The 23208-nt window shown below is 28.4% G+C and overlaps 2 protein-coding genes across 9 annotated transcripts in view; one reads left to right on the top strand and one right to left on the bottom strand.

Moving 5' to 3' along the window:
* Nucleotides 1-23208, bottom strand: part of LOC130672088 (hemicentin-2-like) — a 161841-nt gene that overhangs the window by 114026 nt on the left and 24607 nt on the right. The gene's annotated exons all lie outside the window — the stretch shown is intronic.
* Nucleotides 4931-11506, top strand: LOC130672083 (uncharacterized). Of its 2 annotated transcripts, none has more exons than XM_057476345.1 (5): nucleotides 4931-5098; nucleotides 5673-5948; nucleotides 6750-7007; nucleotides 8093-8392; nucleotides 10797-11506. In XM_057476345.1, exons 2-5 carry the CDS (start codon nucleotides 5700-5702, stop codon nucleotides 11199-11201), a joined length of 1212 nt encoding a protein of 403 aa, XP_057332328.1. In that variant the 5' UTR covers nucleotides 4931-5098; nucleotides 5673-5699; the 3' UTR covers nucleotides 11202-11506. The 2 variants fall into 2 exon arrangements, with proteins under 2 accessions (XP_057332328.1, XP_057332327.1); XM_057476344.1 differs by having other exon boundaries at nucleotides 4943-5098; nucleotides 6741-7007; nucleotides 10797-11503.

Genomic DNA, 23208 nt, shown 5'->3' with positions numbered 1-23208 from the left:
CCTTTTTTCCCATTTATCTCATTCAAAAATACCTATGAGGTTATATATATCTATATATATATATATATATATATATATATATATATATATATATATATATATATATATATATATATATATACAAAAAAAGAGATTCATATTTAAAATCCTCAAGGCTTTTAAACCCTCAAGCTCAAACATTATATTTTTCAAAAATTATTATCATTTTTCTTCATTTATTTTGTCTTATTTTTTAAATCTTATTAAAGTTACCCGATTATTTATTTTTATGTATAAATACTTTTTTTACAATCCATTTAAATGAAAATAACAAATCCTACATTTCCGTTATTTATTTAAATTTATTTTTTTTTATTGTTGATAATGCCAGCATTCATTATTTGAATTTTAGTCTATAAATAAATTATAGCCCTCATTATTCTCGGAGCTTTAATTCCCAATATGTAAATATTATTCTGTCATTAAAGCATACGCATAATTATTTAAAAAAATATATGTGTTGTTTGTATTATCCGTAAATACAATTCCAGCAGAACATATTAATTTATTAACGGCATTGTAAACACCCACAATGACCTATAATGAATATTATATTTACTTTACAACCAAATATCCAATATATTTTATGCAAATATACATAAACTGAATATGAAAAAAGTAAAAAATTAATAATCCACAACGAAAATTTAATAAATATGAGTATTTAACTTTGACTTCAACTTCAGTTATTTATTTTTGTTTCGATAAAGTTATGAACTTCCCCAAACATTATTATGAATGTAAAATTTTAAAAAATTGAAAATTAAACACTTTACAAAGCTATGCTTCAGTAAAAAATAATAGTTGGAACAAAAATGAGTCTTTTAAATAAAAACAATCATAAAATTTAAAGCGAGTAAAATTCTAATGATAAGTATATGCAGTTTTTTGTGCATCCGTATAAATTTTTTACAATAAGCATAAAAAAAATTTGAGTGCACATCGAGACAATCCAATCAATTTACTGTACTTGGTTTAAGTATAGTGAGATGTAATAGTCAGTTAAATTGAAAGCAATATTTCGTTGAAAAAATTTAATAGTAAAATCTATAATGCTCGCATTGAAAAGTTGCATTACGGATAAGTAGAAAGAATGATCGGATTTTTACTCTCGGTTGAAAAAAAATTTTTTTATTTCCTCCAATGTTCATTCCTCTTATGGACGGAATATTCCAACACTCGATGTGATATCATTTTTTTTCTCTCATAAGGTTATTTCTGTTTTTTTGTTACCCCATGTAAAAAAGTTAGTTCTATAGATGTTCATACGTCGTCCGCTCAAAATATCACAAAAAAAATATCCCATACAAAAATAACTATGCTAAAATACCATAAAACTAAAATATGCAATGACAAAAATAACCTGATACAAAAATTACTAATTACAAAAATAACCATAAAAATAAAAACTATATAGTAAAATATCTAGTTAACAATATCTGCATACATTAATATCCAATCGATATGATATAAATCTGATATGAATAAATAAATGAAAAAAATTGATATGAAATGGTGGCAATAAGTTTTTATTATCAGGTTATTATTGTGTCTGGTTATTTTTGTACTTAAATATTAATTACAAGGATATTATTGTGTCTGGTTATTTTTGTATGAAGTTATTTTTGTAAATAGTCATTTTTGTATCAGGTTATTTTCGACTAGTATTTATTGTGATGGTTATTAAAAACAGGGTATTTAGGACTGTAACCGTTCATAACAACGAATTACCAAATTTAAGACAGTACTGAACTTTGAGTTGACCATTTTTGAAATTTTAAAAAAATTCAATAGTTCAAAAATTTTCAATCCCTAGATCTCGTTTTTGAAAGATCTTATAAAAAGTCAAAAAATGTACCTGAGAAGTACTCAGTCGAAAACTCTTTTTACTCTTGAATGTTTTTAAATTTAAAAAAATGATCAATTCAAAGCTCAGAATTGTCTCAAATTTTGAAGTTTATGGTTATGAACTTTTTTGGAAAATCTTTTGAAGGAATTTTTTCTACACAGGACATAATTGGAAATAGAAGAACTCAAAAGATAGATTAATAGATATTTTTTATGAAAAATTAATCAAAATGTAAAAATTATAAATGACTTAAGAAAGATAATAAATACAGTGTTCTAATGAAATAGAAATAACTAATTAGATTCGCGCAATTTTTCACAAACGTCAGATTTGGATTTAATCCTTAGGCATGTGTATGTCTGTATGTATGTATGTATATATTAATGCAAAAGTATAAAAGGTAGGGGTCAAGGGTTGAAAAGGGTAAAGTATCACGTCCAACAATGTGTCCTGTGGTAAACCAATATTGTTTTATATATACATATATAGTTGTACTACAACTTGAGACTGTAAATTACTTCATTTAATATTTTCCATCTCGACGTTGGAAATAAATGAATAAAACCACTATGATTTATTTTACAACAAAATTTTTATCTTTTTATAAAAAAACCACAGTTGTTATGAATTTTTTTTTTACTGTAGATTGAAAAACTAAATAATTTAACTCCACATATAAAGCCGAGGATAAACTTAAACAAAGAACTCTAATAATAAGTACATAAATTTTTTGTAAGCTATATATGATTATTTACTCAAAATTTCGTTTAATCGAAATCCTGTTCGTGAGTTTTTTTTTAAGTTGTAACACTTGATAATTTTAATGATTATTTTAATTGCTCAATTATCAAGAATACTTTAAAAATTTGCAAATATTCTTATCTATATTTAGCGAAGATAATAAAATACAAATAAACTGAAGACAGTAGTCTTTCATTCATGAACTGAAAAAAACTCACATGTCCACATAAATTATGTATTACGTATGAAATTATTTAATATACGCGTCGCATGGCCTTGTGCGTTGACAAAGGAAAATAATTCATCGAAATCATCTTCATTCAATTCAAAGAATATTTTAAATATTAAATACAACTAAAATTGTTGGTAACGTAAAGAAAGAATGCAATTTTATGTATCTTAACCTTGATATACTTTCTAATTTATCTACTTATCACATAATTTTTTTACTTTCATTGGAAAAATACTTGCGCTAAATTGACGTTATGCAACAGTTTAATTATTTTATCGTGATAGTAAAATATTAATTAAATTAGGAACTTTAAGTGGATGTTAGTTTTTTTATTAATTTTGATGTAAGAATTGTGGATTTAAATTTCTTGTAAAAATTTATTTTATGATTATATATTTTATGAAATGTTTTGTTAACTAATATTTATCTGTTTCGGTGCATATGTATATGCGTGTGTGTGTATGTGTGTGTGTGTGTGTGTGTGTCCTTGGCGTCTGTATTTATACTGGTTCAAAGTCTTACACATTTTATAGACAGGTTTTAAAATATAATTATGCAATTTAGGTCAACCGAGATCAAAAAAAAATTGAGTCTGAATCATTTTTTTTTTATGATTGGATATGATCTACTATTTGTTTCGATGCAAGAGTATTTAACAAAAAAAATAAGACAAAACGATTTCCGAGTCAGTAATTTGTATTTAATAAAAGCATGTGCCCTAAACATTTTTTCAAATATTCAATTTTTGTTATGCTGATTATAATAAAATTTGGGAAAAACTTCTCGAGTCCGAAGGATTCAAAAAGATTTTCAATTCATTAAAATTACATGCTGGGTTGAAAGCTTATGTAAGATCCTTATAATACATTTTTAATGCTTCAAAAGTTAAAAAACCTTATGAATACTTAAAAGTATGTCTTTGATCCTGATACTCAAGTCTAAGAAATTTTTTATAAATTTCGAATTCGTAGTCTAGATTTTTAACAAAAATTATTTCAGGTTCCGTTATAAATAATTTAAAAAATGTTCAACAATGAATACAATTAAACTTGAGATCTATGGATCAACTCACATTCAACGAATTTTTATGCAACCAAATTTTATTAAATTTATAACGAAATTATCTGCTGCGACTGTAATTAAAATACAGATATTAAAAAATATATTCTGATCTCAAAAGTCCTTGACATTTAAATTAATTCGTACTAAAATAAAATATTAATCTGTGAGCTCGATTTATTCAGCGGTCTATGAATAAATAAATGCACTAAAGTAATCGATGATATTTAAATATTAAATAATTTAACGTTAAAAGCGCCCGGGAATTTATTTATGCGGAATAAAAATTTTTTTCGTGTTTATTTATTAAAAAAATGGAATAAAAATTTTTTAAAAATTATTAAAATCCCGGTATAACAATTAAAAAAAATTTAATTTCAAATTAAAGTCACATCATCATGACTAGTAATTTTTTTTTTTAAATTATTGCAAATTAATTTTTAATTGACGTTATCGTTACTTCCTCAGTTATTATCTTCTTTCAGCGTACGTTAAATTATTTTATAATTGCCAATAATTATCGATAAATTTATGTGAATAAATTAATTTTCAAAAATAAAAAAAAATTTTGATTAGTCAAAAATTGAACGAAAAATTTTTGATCGCTTTTTAAATTTAAAATCAATTGATTTATCGATGAAATTTTTTTACTCGTTTCATTTAAACCGTCGGACAAAGGGAATTAATTAAAACAGAAAAAAATTGATCTCTGATACAGATCGCACTAATTATCTGATAATTAATATTTTTAAGTACTAATTAAATAAATGTGATACTCAATCAATTATTGACTTTAATTTTCTCAATCGTTATCGCTCATGTTGAAAAAAAAGATTAATAATAATGACGTTGATTTTTATCATAACTGATAACGTTTGAAATATATATCAGCGGCAGCAATTATGCGTGAGTTGGCGAATATTATTGTAGTTAATGTTATGATTGAATCGGCTGTTACAATCACAAATTATAGTTACTTTAGTTTGTCATGACACGCAAAGCTGTACAATATTTTAAATCCGCAATTGCTGGAGAAAAAAAATGAGAAGCAGTAGAAGAGGAATTACTCTGAGTATAAATAAAAGACCATGCGCTATTCATCCAACTTTTAATGATAAGTCTACACTGCAACTGGTTACGTGTATAAATAAAATATTTATTATATATTTTTTTAAATTGTGAGTGAATTTATTATTTTTATTAACTAATTTTTTTGAGTTGTTATTTTTTGTTATTAAAAAAAAAAAGTTGTGTTTAGTAAATTTTAGAAAGTGTATTTTTGAATTTTTCGACAGGTTCATTTTGACAAACTACGACTATTAAATGATAATTAATGAGTTGAAAAAAAAATCTATCAATTTTAAAATTTATAAAATAAACTTTTAATAAAAGTAACTTTTTGATTATTTTTTTTTAATAACTGTCAGAAGTGTTTGTTTCAATAAAAATTGTTGTTAATTGTTACACTGTAAAAAATTTACGGAGTGAACGAGAGTTAAATCTGCAGTGAATGCGTAGCGGATGATGTTTTATTTATTTATTTATCTCGGAGCGAAATTCTTTTAGGGGGAGGGATTATTTTTATATTAAAATTCCGGATCGGATTGCGAGTTGAAATAAAGTCCATTTTAATTTCGAATGCACTCCTGATTTTTACAGTGTAGTAATTACTTTGAATTAATGAATAAAATTTCGGTGATAATTTTTTAAAGTTCAAAGATTAATTTTTTATATTCTAAAAATAATTTTTAGGTGTGTATTTAAACAAATAAATAAATAATGTCACAGCCAGCGTGGTTATCAGCACCGTTTATTGAAAAAGCATTACGTCGGTCTGAAAATGACGACTCGATTTGTATAATTGATTGTTTCGTTAAGCCGGCAACAAATAAAGGTGACAATTACACAAGTGACATGCATCGAGTTACTGTTGAGTACCGACATAATCAAGGAGCTAAAGCTGTCACGGAAAAAATAACTATTATCATAAAAGTCGCTCCTACTGCCGAAGGTATTCATAAAGAATTAGTAAGTACATATTGTAAAAACTTGTAAAAAATTGTTTACTATTTGTTACTAATGTATGTATAAACTTTTATTTAACTGTTACTAATCTTATTCGTAAAATATTCATGAATGTTACTAATGATGACTGTCAAATTTTTTCTGAATTAACTAGTGACTTATTAGTTTTTCTGAATAAAATCCCGAGTCGAAATATTAAACGTAAGTTGAACATTCTTAACGTTTTAAACGTAAATTGAACGTTCTTAACGTTTTGAACGTAAATTGAAGTATCACAAATTGAAAGCATATTTATTATAAAACTACAACCTATTTATACTTCCAATAAAAAAACACAAGCATACCGAAAAATTTTTTTCATCGATTTTGTACTCCTGGATTATAATCACGTCAATTTCCTAAAATTTTGTCGTCCGCTTTTCTGGCTCTTAAATAAAGAATTCGTATTTTGAAAAAAAATTTTTTTCAGTTTCATACTTTTATCTTTAACACTATATATGTATATCAGTATATCTGTTCATATATTATGATATCAAGGTGATGAAAATTGTGATTAAAAATATTGGAATAAATTAATTGATGTTATCATTAAACTAAAATCATAACTCATGAAGTTACCAATTTTTTATGAACCAAAATACAAAAAAATCGTTCAATTTACTTTCAAAATGTTCAACTTACGTCTAATATTTCGACTCGGGAATCTGTCGTAGAATTTGATATAAAATGTCGATGTAAAAAAAAATCTACATACATTGGGAATGAATTTTTAAAAAATATTTTTTTAATATTAAGATTGCACAGGCCGGTCTTTTTGGTGTCGAGATAAAAATGATGACAACGACTTTGAAAGAAATGGAATTGGTATTAAAAGATAAAAAATTAGGTGGCAGGTGTCTTTATACACAAGACGAAGATCCGCCGCTTTTGATTATTGAAGATTTGGCGCCACTTGGTTTCCGTATGGCTGATCGTCAAGCTGGCCTTGATTTACAGCATTGCATACTCGCGCTTCGCGGTTTAGCTAAATTTCATGCCAGTTCTGTTGCAGTGTATGAAAAGGTATGTATGGATAGTAAAAAACTTCTATGTCTTTTTTATGAGCCATGTGTTCTTTATAACCCGGTTTATTATAAAATTGAATTCACATTTATTCATTGTGAATTTGAAATATCAGCTATCGTATAAATATCGAATAAATGTAATAAAAGTAAGTAAAATTATGACGGAATTCAATGATTTTTTATTAATTGATTCTACAAATTAGGTGACTATTGTATAGATTGAGTATAGGCACATAAAATTTTGATGTGAATCGATTAGTAGTTGGCTTATTGTCTACACGCAAGAAAGAAAACGAGAAATATTACATTTTATAGTAACGCGGAAATTCGAATTGAATGCGAAGCATTTGACAAAATTCTGTAAGATTCAGTTTCAAATAATAATTTTGTTAAATACTATAATTTTCAGCAGTAACCCGGGTCAAAATATCTAGCCTCATCAAATCCAAGTAAGCCTCAATCCAGCCTCACTGAGTAAAAAAAGCATTTTGAGCCTCAAATGATGTTCAAAAAGCCTCAATGAGCCTCAAATGATTCTCAAAGATCCTCAAAAAGCCTCGATGAGCCTCAAATGAACCGACTACTCGACTATGTAATTTAAATTCGATTAGTATTATTTGAGGCTCCTTGATCACCATTTGAGGCTCATTGATGCTTTTTGAACATCATTTGAGGCTCAAAATGCTTTTTTTACTCAGTGAGGCTGGATTGAGGCTTACTTGGGTTCGATGAGACTAGATTGAGGCTAGATATTTTGACCCGGGAAGTTTTATAATTTATTAAACTTTTGACTAAATTTTTAGTAAAATCCCAAAAGTTGTATTTGAAACCTTCATTTTTCTAGTTTTCTTATTTCCGTGCATGATTACGATCTTGTTAGAATTTTTTTAAACTATCGGACTAATTATTGATTTGATATGAGAAAAAACTACTTTTTTTTTTCAAAGATCATAGCAAATATTTATAAAATTGAAAAAAAAATGATTAACAAGTAGTTGGACGTAAAATATCACTAATTTCAAAATTGATTTACAAAATTTGAAATCTTAAAAAACGATTTTAATAATTTTTGAATGAATATAGACACCAAAATACAAAGAAACGTATGTTCGAGGTATATTCAATATTGACAACCCCCCAGACATGATAAGGTTTTTCACAAGTGGAATGAAGTCCCTAGCAAAAGCCGTCAGATCGTGGCCAGAACTCGATGACACATATGCCGAGAAACTGGAAAAATTAGCGGATGTTGCATATCATCGAGCATCCGAGTCACGTATTCCCAACGAAACCGAATTCAATGTTATTAACCACGGAGACTTCTGGGTTAACAACATGTTATTCAAATACGACGACGCTGGGAAAGTTATAGACCATATATTTGTAAGTATTGATTATCAATATTCACACTTCATCTATCATCGCAGTGAATAAAATATCTAGTAACTGATATCTATTATCCATAAATCCACAAAATGATTAATTTAATATTGAGTAAATAAATAGAGTCAGTATTTACATTTTTTTATTAAATAATAATAATAGAAGGGAAAATATAAAAATTTTTTGAACATTAAATTTCATGACAAGACTCAGCTTGGAGATTTTATTCATCTCTAAAAGAGTATCCGGTATAGAAGTAAAAACGGAAAACCCACTTCAAGTAGTACGCACGTGATCTACTCTAAAAACTGGTCTAGAGACTAGAGAAAATTCAATGCTATATATATATATATATATACATATATATAGTATTGAGTTTTCTCTAGCTGTGCTTTCGACGTAACGTGGCTTCACGAGAGTCATGCTACGTGAATAATGCAATGAATCCCATCGTGGTGGAAAGGATTCGATTCCACAGATACAGAACTATAGAACTGACTACAATGTGCTTTTACTTCTACACCTTTAGTGTGCACTAAAAATGTAAAGACGATAAAAATAAAAATTTTTATTTTTTTACCTACTCCGGAAAATCCAAACTTACGTTTTACCTGTCCTACCTTCAACACTCTTACTAAGTCAACACTCATTCTTCACTCGTTTACATCATCTCGAACCCAACTCAGCTCACTTTATACAATTCTTACGACTTCCTAAACACAAGTATTTTAAACCACCAGACTGTTTTTTACTACCGACACACTTTCTTAACACTTTTTCAAATTTGCTCTCTGCCACTTGGCACTCATTAATGATTCAGTTCTACTTCTTCTCGGTACTCTATACTGATAGATTTAAACTTTGCTCTTTAAAAAGTAAAAAGATGAGATTAAATTGAAGAAAACCAAGACAAAGACGTGATTTTAATACAAAATATTTATAATAATGAATAAATTCAAAGTCAATTCAAGACTCGACGAATGAAATAATGAATAAAAAGAACTGAAAACAAAATTTTTTAGCAGCAAAAGTTTTTAAAGAATGAAAAAAAATGACAAATCAGCGGCATCGACTCTGAACATCTGAAAAATCACTTGAGACTCCAGTGATCTGCCAGCGCGCAACGTATTTCAGTTTTCAAGCTCATACTACTCTCGAGAAATTTGAAATTTCAAGATATTTTATTCTTTATTCAATTATTCAATCCATTTATTCAATAGAGCGATTGAAAAAACATCAAACCTTCAAAACCATGAAATTTTCTGAAGCCTTAGACAAGCAGAGATTCACTTCTAGACCGCTATACCAAATATTCAAAAATACATATAATTTTCAAAAATGCTTAAGGAATTTAAATAAAAGTATTAATGATTCATTTACCAAAAATTTTGAGCTACTCCGTTTTCGCCCACCCTAATGTTGTAAAATTATTTTTACTGGAATTTTCGCATACCCTATTTTTCTTCACGTATTTAAATACACAGAGAAAAATAAAGACAAAATGCTGTCGACTAAACTTGAAACAGGAAGTTAAGTCGTCAAAAAATTATTATCCTGCACTATAATTATTATTGTGAGCCACTAAAAACTTTTTATTTGCTACAAGAATTCCTAATTTAGACAAATAATAGTCATTGCAACATTAAATTACGATTTCTTAACCCGTGTAAAAACAAATTTGTTCCAAAAAGATTCAAAAAAGTTCCGCATGTGGAACTTCTAAACATGAGACAGATTAGAACTTCGAATAGAACTTTTTTGAAACGTTAGTAATTTTGATGGTAAAAAAAAAGTATTTATGAGCAAATTTAGAGTCAAAAAAGGACGTTCTTGGAACTTTTTTGGAATTTTTTATGGACGTTTTTTTTAGTTTTATAAAAAATTGAAAAGTAGTGATTTCAAACTATTTTGGCATGTTTCTGGAACGTCTTTATTCTATAAAAGATGAAAAAGAAGTGATTTTTGAAAATTTTTTAACGCCTTCTTTAGTCTATAAAAAAGTCAAAAGTGGTGATTCTGGAACTTTTTTGAAATGATTTTGGAACGTCTATTTTAGTTCTATAATAGGTTATAAAGTAACGAGTTTTGGACCATTTTTGAATGTTCTTGGAACGTCTTTTTTAGCATCCAAACAAGGTCAAAAGTGGTGATTATGGAATTTTTTTGGAATGTCCATATAAGATTCCAAAAAATTTTCAAGAACGTCCTTTTTTTTTTTGACTCTAAATTCGATCCTAAAAACTTTATTTTTTCACCATCAAAATCACTAACGTTCCAAAAAAATTATACTCGAAGTTTTAATCTGTCTCATGTTTAGAAGTTCCACATGCCGAACTTTTTTGGAACGAATTTTTTTTACACGAGAAGCCCATCTTTCTCCATTGATAAAAATTATAAATTTTAGGTCGATTTCCAACTATGTGTCTATGGTTCACCAGCAGTTGACTTATCCTACTTCTTTAACACAAGCCCGTCTGAAGAAGTCCTACTGAAGCATACAGACAATTTGATGGAAGAATACGCGAAAGTCCTATCTCAAACAATGAAAAAACTCGGATGCAAAAGAGCACCGCCTACTATAGAGAGTTTGAAAAAATCATTAGCCAAAAGAGATGTTTATGGTTTTGTAGCAGCTTGTACAATTCTTCCTATTGTTCTCATCGACAAAAGTCAAGCACAGAATATTGAAGAAATAATGGGACAAGACGATGCGGAATTTAATAACAAAGCTTATGAAAATCCGTTGTACAAAAGAACAATGCTGAGAAGATTGCCCGAGTGGAATGCCACGGGAATGCTCGATGTGTAATTAAGTATTTTATTTATTGTAGGCTGTAGATCTTTGAATAAATCTAATTAATAAATTAAATTCAAAATTTTGTTATTGGAATTAAAAAATTCACAATAGTCACAAAATTCGCAATATAATATATAGAAATGTATGTAGGGAAGGGATAGTCATAATTTATAAATGAAGTATCGAAAAATAAAAAATTTTGTTCCATCAAAATTAAAAATGAGGAAATTAAAACAATTTTAAAATCATTGATCTCAAATTTCAAAAATATGTATAAATGTATGTATCCACGTGAATGGGTCTGATATTTGTTAAATATAAGTAGAAAAATAAATATATATATTACAAATTTAATGCTAAAAAAAACTAATTTAAAATATGAGTTCTATTCATTTGCCGAGATTTTATTGATATTTAATATTATTGATTGGTAAATATTAGATATGATTACTCAGATATATTTAATGGAATGATAAACAACTACGGTAACCAAAAGTAATAGTTTTGTTTTAATCAAACACAAATTCTATACATAAATTTATGTATGTAATTAATGTATGGAACTTGAACTGGACAAATATTTACACCAAATTAAACGTGTGTACTAGTTATATACACTATATGCACTTTATTGATTAGCAGAATTAATAATCGAATCACGAATCATAAATAACTCCAACTCAAAAGTAAACGCTTTATACTTTGATCTTGTTTGCATTTAATTCGAGTAACGAGAACTCATTAATCGAGAAAAAATTTTAGTTGCCGAAAATTTGGCATCAATTTAATTTGAACATATTATACTGCGATAAAACTTTTGTAAAATGAGATCTTGAGAGAGTAAAAAACTTCTTAGACAAAAGCTCTTTATGAATTTGCGTAGATTCAGTTAATTATGTTTCTCAAAACTTTGATCTAATACATTTTTTACGGGTTCAAATTTCTAAATTTTGATTTTCATATATACCCAATTCGTTGTTTTAATTCCTTGCACTGAAAATGATTTGAACCTGAATCTGAATTATTTTTTTTGTTTAATATTCAAGTAAAACTCCATCGATTTGATAAAACGACTTTTGAACATTTTCCCTAGGAATCATTCTACGCATCGTCGGAGTTCAACACGCGTTTATTGATAACATTCAGATCATAAAAGTCGTTACAGAAAAACCCTCTATCGAAAAAATTTAAGGCGACCGACATCATGAAAATTATAAGCTCTCATACACATTAGTATAGAAAATTTCATTGTCTATACAAATATCTACATATTTTGCATGTTCAAATATGTTCTTAAGATTGAAAAAAAAAAGTGTTGTTTTGCCTTCACTGTAAAATGAAATCGCAAGTAATTATAACGTTTGCTACTGAGGAACTCGAGTATAAAAACATGAATATTAAAAAAAAAAGTTATTACTAAAATTAGTGAGAAAATCGGTTCAAATATTTATAGTTGGGAATTGCGATGACCTACATTAAAAATACTGCAGACGAGAGCTGAAAATTTCAGCTGCTACCTGACTCAAATAATGACAAATTAAAACAATTATAAAATACCTTAACCCGATTTATTTAACCGTCAATCTATTTAAACTAGCCTTTCTGCTTCTCCGCGTCTTTTAGACATATATATAGATATATATCTATGTATATACTAAATCTCACCTGAAATATAAATCTCAGTTTTTTAGCTCGTTCTTTCCAGCTCTCGCTTCCTTCTCAACATCACTGTCCTTTGCACTGATCTCATTTCCAATTCAATTCAAAGGCATTTGTATAATATACCAACTCTGCCCCAACTTCTTTCCTTATTCTCTCAGACAGTGTAGGCACAGGTGAATTTCCAATTGGTAAGTGCATAGCATATCTCTCCAATAGATATCCCAATAGAATACCGTAATACTATCCCGTACCTCCAAGCAAAATACTTTTTCTTTTATTCTCCCGGGATTTCAATTTAATTTCATAAACGTTTCAAAATTATAATCCTCAATAACTTGTCAGTATTTGATAAACACGATGCTCATGATTGATTTTATTACCCCAATATATTTAACTTTACGATCCAATTAATCAGACGATATCACTATTATTACTAATAGTTGAACGAGAGTATATTGATTTAATGTTATCAACATCGCTGGAGGGTATCAATTAGCTACACAATAATATCCCTCTCTCTCTCTCTCTCTTGCTCTATTTCCGTCTTTCTCAGTTAAACTTACGCATCTGATTGCTGCGGAGATATAATCACATTCACTCTTACTCTGTCTATTCTCTGTGATCAAGAGAGTCGGCACGATACGCACAATGAAATAACATAAATGATTAACTTTGAATACTAATCAATACCCCGCAGATATGTTACTGTTCAAATGCGTTTTCGATTTAAACTCAGTTTGAATCAATTTCCTGCCTATTTGTTTTGTTTGATACTTTTATGAGTTCATTGATGCATTTCTGTAGGATATAGAACGAAATTAGTGATCACTGTAAACCTTTCATTAATACCACGATGGAGAATCTGAACAGAAGACTCGTGCGGCTTTTTTGACACAGAAATATCACTAATTCTACTAATTGAATTGCATAATCTAAATTTTTTGGTTTGAGTCATCAGCTCATTACGAACCGTACAGAGAAACTAAAGAAACTATTTCATGAAAATTTTAAATAATTAGTCGTAAGATACTTTCGGGGAAGTATTTATGTATTTTCAACAAATTAATTAGCTATTGTTGGTATTAACGAGATATTTTATGGCAGAAACTTTTGAGAATAAGCTAGTGTATTACAGAAGGATGACAGGGCTGCTCAATTCAACAAGAAGTAATTCGAGCTAATGAACTAATTCAAAATTCAAAACTCGAGTTGCAAAAGTTTATAAGCCTCTTTTATACGAAAGTATTTTCACGCAAGGGTCAATGTTCTTGCTTTTCTTGAAGACTTTAGAATAAATAGGAAGAAATCTTACTTGAGAAAATTTAATCAGAAAAATTTAGGGTAAATATGCGGGTAGAATTAATGAAACATTGACATGGGAAAAAAAAGTTCTTGTGACCAGCACGATACGATTTCTTGGCTGACACGATACTCGTTTAGCTATTTGAAAGTTAGGTATACGGTAGTGGCAAATATCAAATCGTGAATGGGATTAGAATGGATCGTGACGATTGCTATCCTGATCGTCATTTTAGAACTATACCGACATGGAAAAAGATATGTCCGGGAATATATGCAGACAAAATATCATACATACGACAATACTAAAGATATCAGCCGAATATATAAAATCAAGACGAACTTACTACATCGCAACATATTTCTATTGGCAGGGAGCCTAGTATATGGTGGGGACAACTGAAACGATCGCAGCGCTCGCTGTGGATACAATTTCGTTAAATCATGCTCTCTTTGAATATAAGCACGTGAAAATTAAGTTTAAAAATAGTTCACAAAAGTTATTGTGTCGTTAATGTTTGCCTTTGCTCATCGTTTGAGGTTAAAACAATATTTTATGATTTATTGATTCAAATCCGGTTTGGATAATGATTTTTATCATTGCCTAAAAATTATTTTTCAACCCTTCGTTACTCGCGCTATACGGTGATTCCCTGTACAACACTACTTAAGCTAATAGAGTTGGCGTGAATATGAGTGAGACACTAGAGAAAGCGCGTGTAACGGAAGGTTAAAAAAACATTATGTTTTTTTAGTTACGATTTACAAGCAAATTATCATGAATTAAAATAAAATTATTTTCTTCAATTTTGTTAAAAAACTCAATTGACTATTCTACTATTTTTTAAACCATTCTCATTGTAGTTGTCATATATTATTTGTTTTGATTTTATCGGTTAACCTTATTCTATTCTAAATTAATAGTATTCATTATTTATTAAAATTTTTTATACTTAATTTTTTTATCGAAATATATTCAATTTAATTTTCTCTATCAAAAATACAATTACACTTTTTTATTTATATCATTATGAATTTTTATGTTTTGATTTTATAACGAATTTTTATTTTTTACACTGATTTTATATATCTTTTATAATTCTCGAGCATGATTTTTTGTAGCCATAAGATGTCGTTTTCGTCGCGCTCCCTGCCAATAAATTATTACAAGTAGATAAGTTAACTTATTTGAGTGAACAATTTACCGATATCGACTCTCGACAATCACAAAAATTAGCTTATAAATCAAACAATGTTAACTTTGAAATTCCGCATTTTGTATCAAATTATTATTAAAATTCATTTGTTATCACTGTCATTCGTCTCTGGCAAACACTACCCCCTCATATTAATGGTGCTTCCAGCATTGAGGTCTTTAAAACCAAATTGTTTGATTATTTAATGGAACTAGAGACTTACAGTCGAACTCCATTATCTAGGAACTTCTCCTCAATCTTGACCCCCACTACGAGCTACGCTGTCTCCCACCCGATACTATACATTTGTATGTCTCTGTCTATATTTATCTATACATTATTCAATATATGTAAGAGCGCATGCGTTGTAGTTTACTTGTTAAGGAAGAAGGGGCATCCGTTAACTCGGAAATTCCAAGAAATTTCCGCTCCTCCGTAAACTAACCGTCCGAGTTAATGGAGTTTGACTGTAAATTAAATTACTTATTACTTTTGTCTGTGTTAATATTAATAACATTGTTATCATTATTGGTTTGTATATTTACAGTTATTATATCAATTCCGCTACCCTAGTTAAATCATGTTAAAATTAAATCTTATTATAATTAATCATAAGTATCTTTATTGTTATGCTTATAATATATTAAATTTTATACTACACAGAAAAAACAGATATCTTGAGTCAAGAAAATATATTTGAAGACAAACGTTTTCGGGAACCAAGTCAAGATTTTCTTGAGCCAAGAGAATTCGTCTTGGTTGGAGAAGATTTCTACTTTATCCGAGAAAATTTAGGTCTCCAAAAAACTTTTCTTGAATCAAGAATGTTTACCTTCAGTCGAGAATTTTTTTTTTTGTGTGTATTTGTGTCCACTATTGCAATAATTATTTTGTAAACTTTGCCATTTGGCAACTGCCTTGGCATTATTAAATAAATAAATATACTATTTTGCCGGGATATATATTTATTCGTGTGGGTAAAGATCGCTCTCTTCACCAAACGCGCATCACGATCCATTAGATACTTCCAATCACAATAATTTTTTTTTCGCGTATTTTTGAGTCTTATAAATATTTAAAACGTAATTAGAAAACTCAGAAATTCGGTAGGTACTGCCGACCCTTACATGCTGCAAATTTTATTTGGAAAAAAAAATACTTGGTAAGTGATAAAATAATTTTCCGATTAGATTTATCCGAATCAATCGATAATTGTATATATATTTAATTTTAAAAAATCACATTGTTAATCATAAATCACGAATAGAAATAATACTGGAAATTTATGTATTTAATAAATACTCGCAGCTTGTAATTTTTTATCGTTGATTCAAATAACAAATTCAATTAAAAATTTCTACATCTAGCTCGTTTAGTTCTCTTTGTTTTGTATGTTTGTTATAAAATATATATAAAATTAATAGTATCATTTGTTATTTCCGGACCCTTTGTTTTTTTATTTTTTTATTCTATCTGTTTTATTTTTACACTGTAATTAATTTCCTCGTCTACTAACAATACTGCCACCGTTCGACGGTATTTTGCCGCTGAATGTTCATTTATTTGATACACTAAAAATATTTTCAGAGGGTTTTTATTTTTGTTAATACTTGACATCCTCTCATTGTTTGAATGCGTAACCTTTGTACTTTATATAAATATTTCAAAAAATATATGCTTTTATATTCTCGTATTGCAATTTAAAAATAAATATTTAAATGAATACATACTAAAAGTATGTTCTTGTATGTAAGCAATTTTTTTTTTTTTTGATAAATAGCTGATTCCTCTATGATTGCTATTTTCAAAGGAAATAATTGTATACAAGATAGATAACTTAAATCTGAGGTTATAGACGTAGTTATATCAGGATATGAGAAACTCGTGGGAAACAAGATCTTCAAAGGAAAAGCAATATCTATCGGCAGCCCTATATATTCCCAAATAACTCTGTCACGTATTGAAGCCTGTATGAAAGAGGAAGATGTGAATTCCTTGACTGTAAATACATACTTTGTGTACAATATAAAAGACATGGCTAACATTTAATATACCGAGATATTTATAGTTTTGTTTTACAAAACATCAGTTTTAATATTCCACGTAAAATATTTGAATAAAAATTTACTGTTTACACATTCAATTTTTCTTGAGACAATTCAACCGGGGAGGAAATAATTTAATGGATCGGAATCTGTAGCATTATTACGTAGCACTAATTTTGATGTTAATCAATTTAGGCCAAATCTTGTACATATCACCGATATTTAAAAAAAAACTATGGCGAACTTTTATTGAAAAATTTTTTTTTTTTTTTTGGTATAAATGGGGTAGCCTAAAAAAATTAGTTTTTTCATATTTTTAATAAAATTAAAAAAATACTCATATGTAAACTTGAATAAAAAAGGCCATTCGGCATCCGAAATGGAAGTAGATTTCTATATATATATAATTTAATAATCACCAGTCAAAAATATTCAAAGATATAAACAATGGCATTATCACCATAACACATGAGTCAATTATGTGACTTTGAACCCTTATTAAAAGTGAAACAATTATCGTAAAACAAAAAATAAAAAAAGGAAAATACAGCTTTTTTCATCAGCTATCAAGATCTTTTTACATAATAAGGATAGATATACCCGTTAAAAAGTTATTTACGAAAAAAGCCGAAAAAGTAGGATTTTTATCCGTTAAAAATTGTGGCCGCTATCGTCGCAATATGGCGCGTTATATTACATATATATATATATAAACTTTTGAACCAATGGTATTTTTGGAAACTCGATGAATTATAATAGATTATGGCAAAATTCTTTGAAAATTCCACCATGAGGACAAACGCAAAAGATAGATTTATATGAAATCTACTAAAAATAAAAAATTTGCAATCATATTTGAGAGCAAAAAAAAATTCATTTATAAGTTTCAGATCTCAAATTAATTAAAATTAATTGTAGAAAAAATTAATTAAAATTTAAAAACAAAATGTTTGATTTTATTTGAAATATCTCTCTAGTAATTTTTATCGCTATCATTAAGAAAAATGATCAAGTTTAAGTTCAAAACGCATATTTGATATGTTTAGATATTTGTGGCATTAGTAAGTACAGTTTAAAGAGCTGTCTCTAATTACTTTATATTTTACATATTTATAAAACCACAAATCTTTGAATTGAGCTGACACTTAAATAAATTTACATATTAGAGTTAAACTGTAATTTCACTGCTCATTTTTTTGTATGCGAAAAGACGTCTTTTGAGAAAATAAAAAAAAGTAATGATTTAAATTTACATCAGAAGTGAAGTTCAAACCATCATTGCGGATATTTTATCTAAAAGATATTTGTCAAGAGACTTTTTTAATTATCGGAGATTATTTTTTTATCTTTACTTTTTTCACTACGAACTGTCAGTTTTGTTAATTAATTTTTTTTTAGAAATCTTATAAATTTAATTAAAAGTTATGACGAGATTTTTTATAAGCTCGAAAAAATAGTAAAAGAACAGTCACGAAAATTAAACAAAGTCTTGGATTTTTTTCCGTTTAAAGAACTTGAAAAAATTATATATATTTTTTTCTCTTTTCATTGAAACGAAATGAAAAATGTTTCAATATAAACTCTGGAAATATTTATAGAAAAAAATAAATCGCTTGATATAACACGCATTTAGTAATTTAAGTACAAAAAATTTAGCGTATTCGCGATAACGTCTCTCTGCTACAAACATCCAGTAGAATTTTTTGTTGATTTTTTTTTTTTTTATAAAACTGCAGCATCTGTTTTATATTATTATTAACATAAGATCTATTTTGGTATGCGTGAATTTAAAATTAAACAAGTCGATATTTATTCACTTTTAATGTCAGTCAATGTTTACATTTAAATTTCGCTAATGATCAAAATTTTTTAATGGCTCTTATTTAGGGGAGGGTTCAAGAAATAACGAAGGGAAAATTTATGCTGAAAAAAAATAAGGAAAGTTTGTAATTGCCGTTAAAAATTTTTTAACATTTTCGGGTAAAATGGGGTAGGCTTAAAACAGGAAAAAATTTTCTTTATTATTTTGAGCTGTCCCAATTTCCCGGGTGGAAAAATTAGATCTGTTTTAAAATAAATGATAAATTCAAATATTTTTTCTTTAATTCAAGTTTATTTATAAATCATATTTATTTTATATAAGAATTTAATCTGTGTTTGTCCGTATTAGTCATTATCCAAGCCAATATCAGATTTATTTTCGTATGATATCTAGTCTGTTTTAAATCGGGTTTAGACAGAAAACAGACTTTTTTATTATAATTTTTAGTCTGTTTTTAATCGCTTTTGGATCAAAAACAGAACTTTTTATAAATATAAACAGTACTAATAATAATCTAGATTTATAAAGTTGTTTTAATTTTCTTGGTATTCGAAACATGCTAATGCGCTTCCGTAGTGCACAAGAATTTTGATGTTTTCTAATGCTAAAATATTTTCGATTTTATCCAGTAAATAAGAAAAATTTCTTGACATTTTAAGAGTTATTTTATCACTTTTATTCAATGCTATAAATATTCAGTCAAGAGAACTAAAAATTAAGCTGCCAAACTTTTATTAACTGCCGACATTTTTAAACAAAAGATAAATAGTAAACAAATTATAATCAATTCTGTAACTTAATATTTTTTTATAAATAAAAATTTTATGTCCATGATTTAATCTAGTTTTGTCCTTGCGAATTTTCAGAACTAAAATTTTTTAAAGTTTAAGAATTGATCTAGTTCAATAACAGACCAAGTAGTTCAAATACAGTCCAGTTAGACTAAAATCAGATCAAATTTTTCGACCCGGGTTGCCTGCAATCTTCTGTGGCCTAATATATTTTAAATATTTATCACTCAATTTATAAAATGTTCATTCCGAAGATTGTAAAGTTTTTTTTCAACAAAAAGTAGTGACATAACTAAAAGTTAAAAATTGAAATTTTTAATATCGGTGATGAAAAAAAAAATTCAATACCAGATTTTTAAAAAATATTTCTTAACGTGCAGTCAAAGGAATAGCAAGTTTTAGTTTGAGTTATTGCAGCGAATTGAAAAGGGGTACGGAGCGGATGTGTCGTAGATACAATACACATATATACAGATTACAAAATACAAAATACAGAATTGAGATGAATACAAGTTTAAGTGAAGGCGTTAGGAAACAGCTGAACACAGAAACCCCGACAGGCCTGATAAACACCTTTATTACACATAGACACAATACAACCCATAGTATGCAGAACAGTGTGGAGCATTCGCGCAATCACCCACCGGCATTCATAAACTACTCAGACAGCGAGTGCTGTCGCGAACTTTACTTGCGCTTTGTGGGCGAGAGATGCTCCGATAATGAATAATACACGAAACTATGTGAGGCTAAAACATAATGCTCCGGAATAATGTATTTCACATATCGTCAAGTGAGACATGAGTTTTCAGTTTGTGTCTACACGATAGACGCATTACTTCGTTTAATCAACGCCCCATTAATTTTTCACCCCGACCATATTTATAACTGAAATTTCATGAGTATGGCAAGTAAATAAAAAAATAGAGAACTGAGCTTCCGAAAAATTCACTGGATTTTTTTTAAATTTTAATTTAAATGAAGAAATTCTAATTTATTAATTAGTGTTAATTTTATTAGTTCATCATTATTAAATTAATAATTAACAGTGTCTGAGTCTATTATACGCAAGATAATATCTGACGTTAAGCGTGAAAATATTTATCGATACTACCTGTCACTCTGGAGCTTAGAGTGTCATGTGCACAGCGACGCATTGATTTTAATAGATATCAGAAAACGAAGCCAGGCTGATATGATGATAAGCTCGAGCGAGAGAAGAGTTGCTTATATATAAATACATATATCTATATATTGCAAAAGCCTGATAAACATAACATCAGAAGATGGAGTAAAGTTGGGTTGCCGTACGAACCCTCGAAGTAGTGATGTCGTGCGACTCATGTTCGATAGTTGTACAACTCGCGGCCGCAATTGGGATAAGTTCCTGACAGTTTAGCTATAGGTTGCTTTAATGCATACTATAAAGCCGCAAGGGTTTCTGGAGTTTAAGTAGCTTTTACCTTCGCGGTTTTACGTTTCAAACTCGATCGCTTACTCAAAGCTCGGTTTCTTTTGTACTTCGTGTATACGCGAATACAAATTTTTTAGTTTACTGCACTCGACAGCTTGAATGATTTAATAATCTGTCTTCAATGCATACCAATTATTGACCTAACGCAATTTCTCGATCCGCTAATATTTATATTTATTTATGAGTATGACTAACAATCTAATAATAATGTAAAGTACCCGCAGGTAATAAGGGCTAAGTGACAGAAATGATATTTTAAATAACCGCCTCCGCTACACGGAAAGAAAATTATAGCAGCGGTTCCCATAATTTTGTGAAATTTTTTCCTATACCATCATAGGAATTACGACCATAAATTATGGGAGCGGTTCCTATAATTATAGGAATGTTTCCCATAATTATAGGAATAGTTCCTATAATTATGGGAATGATACCCATAACACTATAGGAATGGTTCCTATAATTATAGGAATGGTTCCTATAATTTATAGGAATACTTTCTATAATATTATGGGAATCATTCCTATAATTTATGGGAATGGTTCCTATAATTTATAGGAACTATTCCCATAAATTATAGGAACCATTCCCATAATATTATGGGAATGGTTCCTATAATAATATGGGAACTATTCCCATAATATTATGGGAATGATTCCCATAATGCAATTGGAATGGTTCCCATACCATTATGGGAACGGTTCCCATAATATTATGGGAACCATTCCCATATCATTATGGGAACCATTCCTATAATATTATGGGAATGGTTCCCATATTATCATGAAAAAATTAATTTAAAGAAAAGTGTGGTAATCACTTCTACAATACACAGAAATATTATTAAACATAAAAACAAAAATTCAAACATTGAAAAAAAAATCGTATTTGGCAAAAAACATTAAAATTTTTGACAAGAATTTTTTGTCAGCACAAAACATTCAAGAAAATTCAAATTTTGGGAAATTTTTACACTATTGTGCAAAAAAAAATTTAATGATATTATAGGGATGGTTCCCATAACATTATGGGAATAGTTCCCATAATATTATAGGAATAGTTCCTATACCAATATGGGAACCATTCCCATAATAGTATGGGAATGATTCCCATACCATTATGGGAATGGTTCCCATAATGATATGGGAATGGTCCCCATAATATTATGGGAATGGTTCCCATAATATATGGGAACCATCCCTATAGTAGTATAGGTACTGTTCCCATACCATTATGGGAACCATTCCCATAATGCATAGGAAAACTTCCCATAATTTTCTTTCCGTGTACAGGATACTCTAGTAGAAGGGTCTTGCATAGAGATGTTACGAAAAGTTTATAGAGTCCCGATACCACGTTCCCTGTCTTCTATATTTCATCATCCTGTCGTCATATGCTGTCGTAGCGCAAAAGAAATTATAAAAAACAATCTAGTTTTCTGACTCTTAAAAAGTATTGTTGCTAAATTCAAGTGATGATTTAACACTAATACCAATTTTATTAAGTATAGTTTAACTATTAAAGTTTGTTTAACCCGTAGGCCTTATCACCCTATCGTAGTAAATCAAGGCCTATTCGTATGGTTTTTGTAAAAGTTTAATTTTTTGTTTGTTTATGGTAAAAGATACGGTACCAGGCGTTTTGAGCATCTGACAAAATATCCCCGACAAAATATCTCCGGACAAAATATCCCCATGAAAAAAAAGCAAAAGTAGTGAAAAAAGCCAAAA

This window comes from Microplitis mediator, chromosome 7 (assembly GCF_029852145.1).
Source record: "Microplitis mediator isolate UGA2020A chromosome 7, iyMicMedi2.1, whole genome shotgun sequence".
Classification (NCBI taxonomy): Eukaryota; Metazoa; Arthropoda; class Insecta; order Hymenoptera; family Braconidae; genus Microplitis; species Microplitis mediator.
This window is presented reverse-complemented; position numbering and strand designations above follow the sequence as displayed.

Excerpts from the sequence above, each read along its gene's own strand:
- LOC130672083 (XM_057476344.1), top strand. The coding sequence starts at position 5,700 with ATGTCACAGCCAGCGTGGTTATCAGCACCGTTTATTGAAAAAGCATTA. Across the intron at positions 5,949-6,740 it reads AAGGTATTCATAAAGAATTA|ATTGCACAGGCCGGTCTTTT; the intron begins GTAAGTACATAT and ends TTTAATATTAAG. Across the intron at positions 7,008-8,092 it reads CTGTTGCAGTGTATGAAAAG|ACACCAAAATACAAAGAAAC; the intron begins GTATGTATGGAT and ends GAATGAATATAG.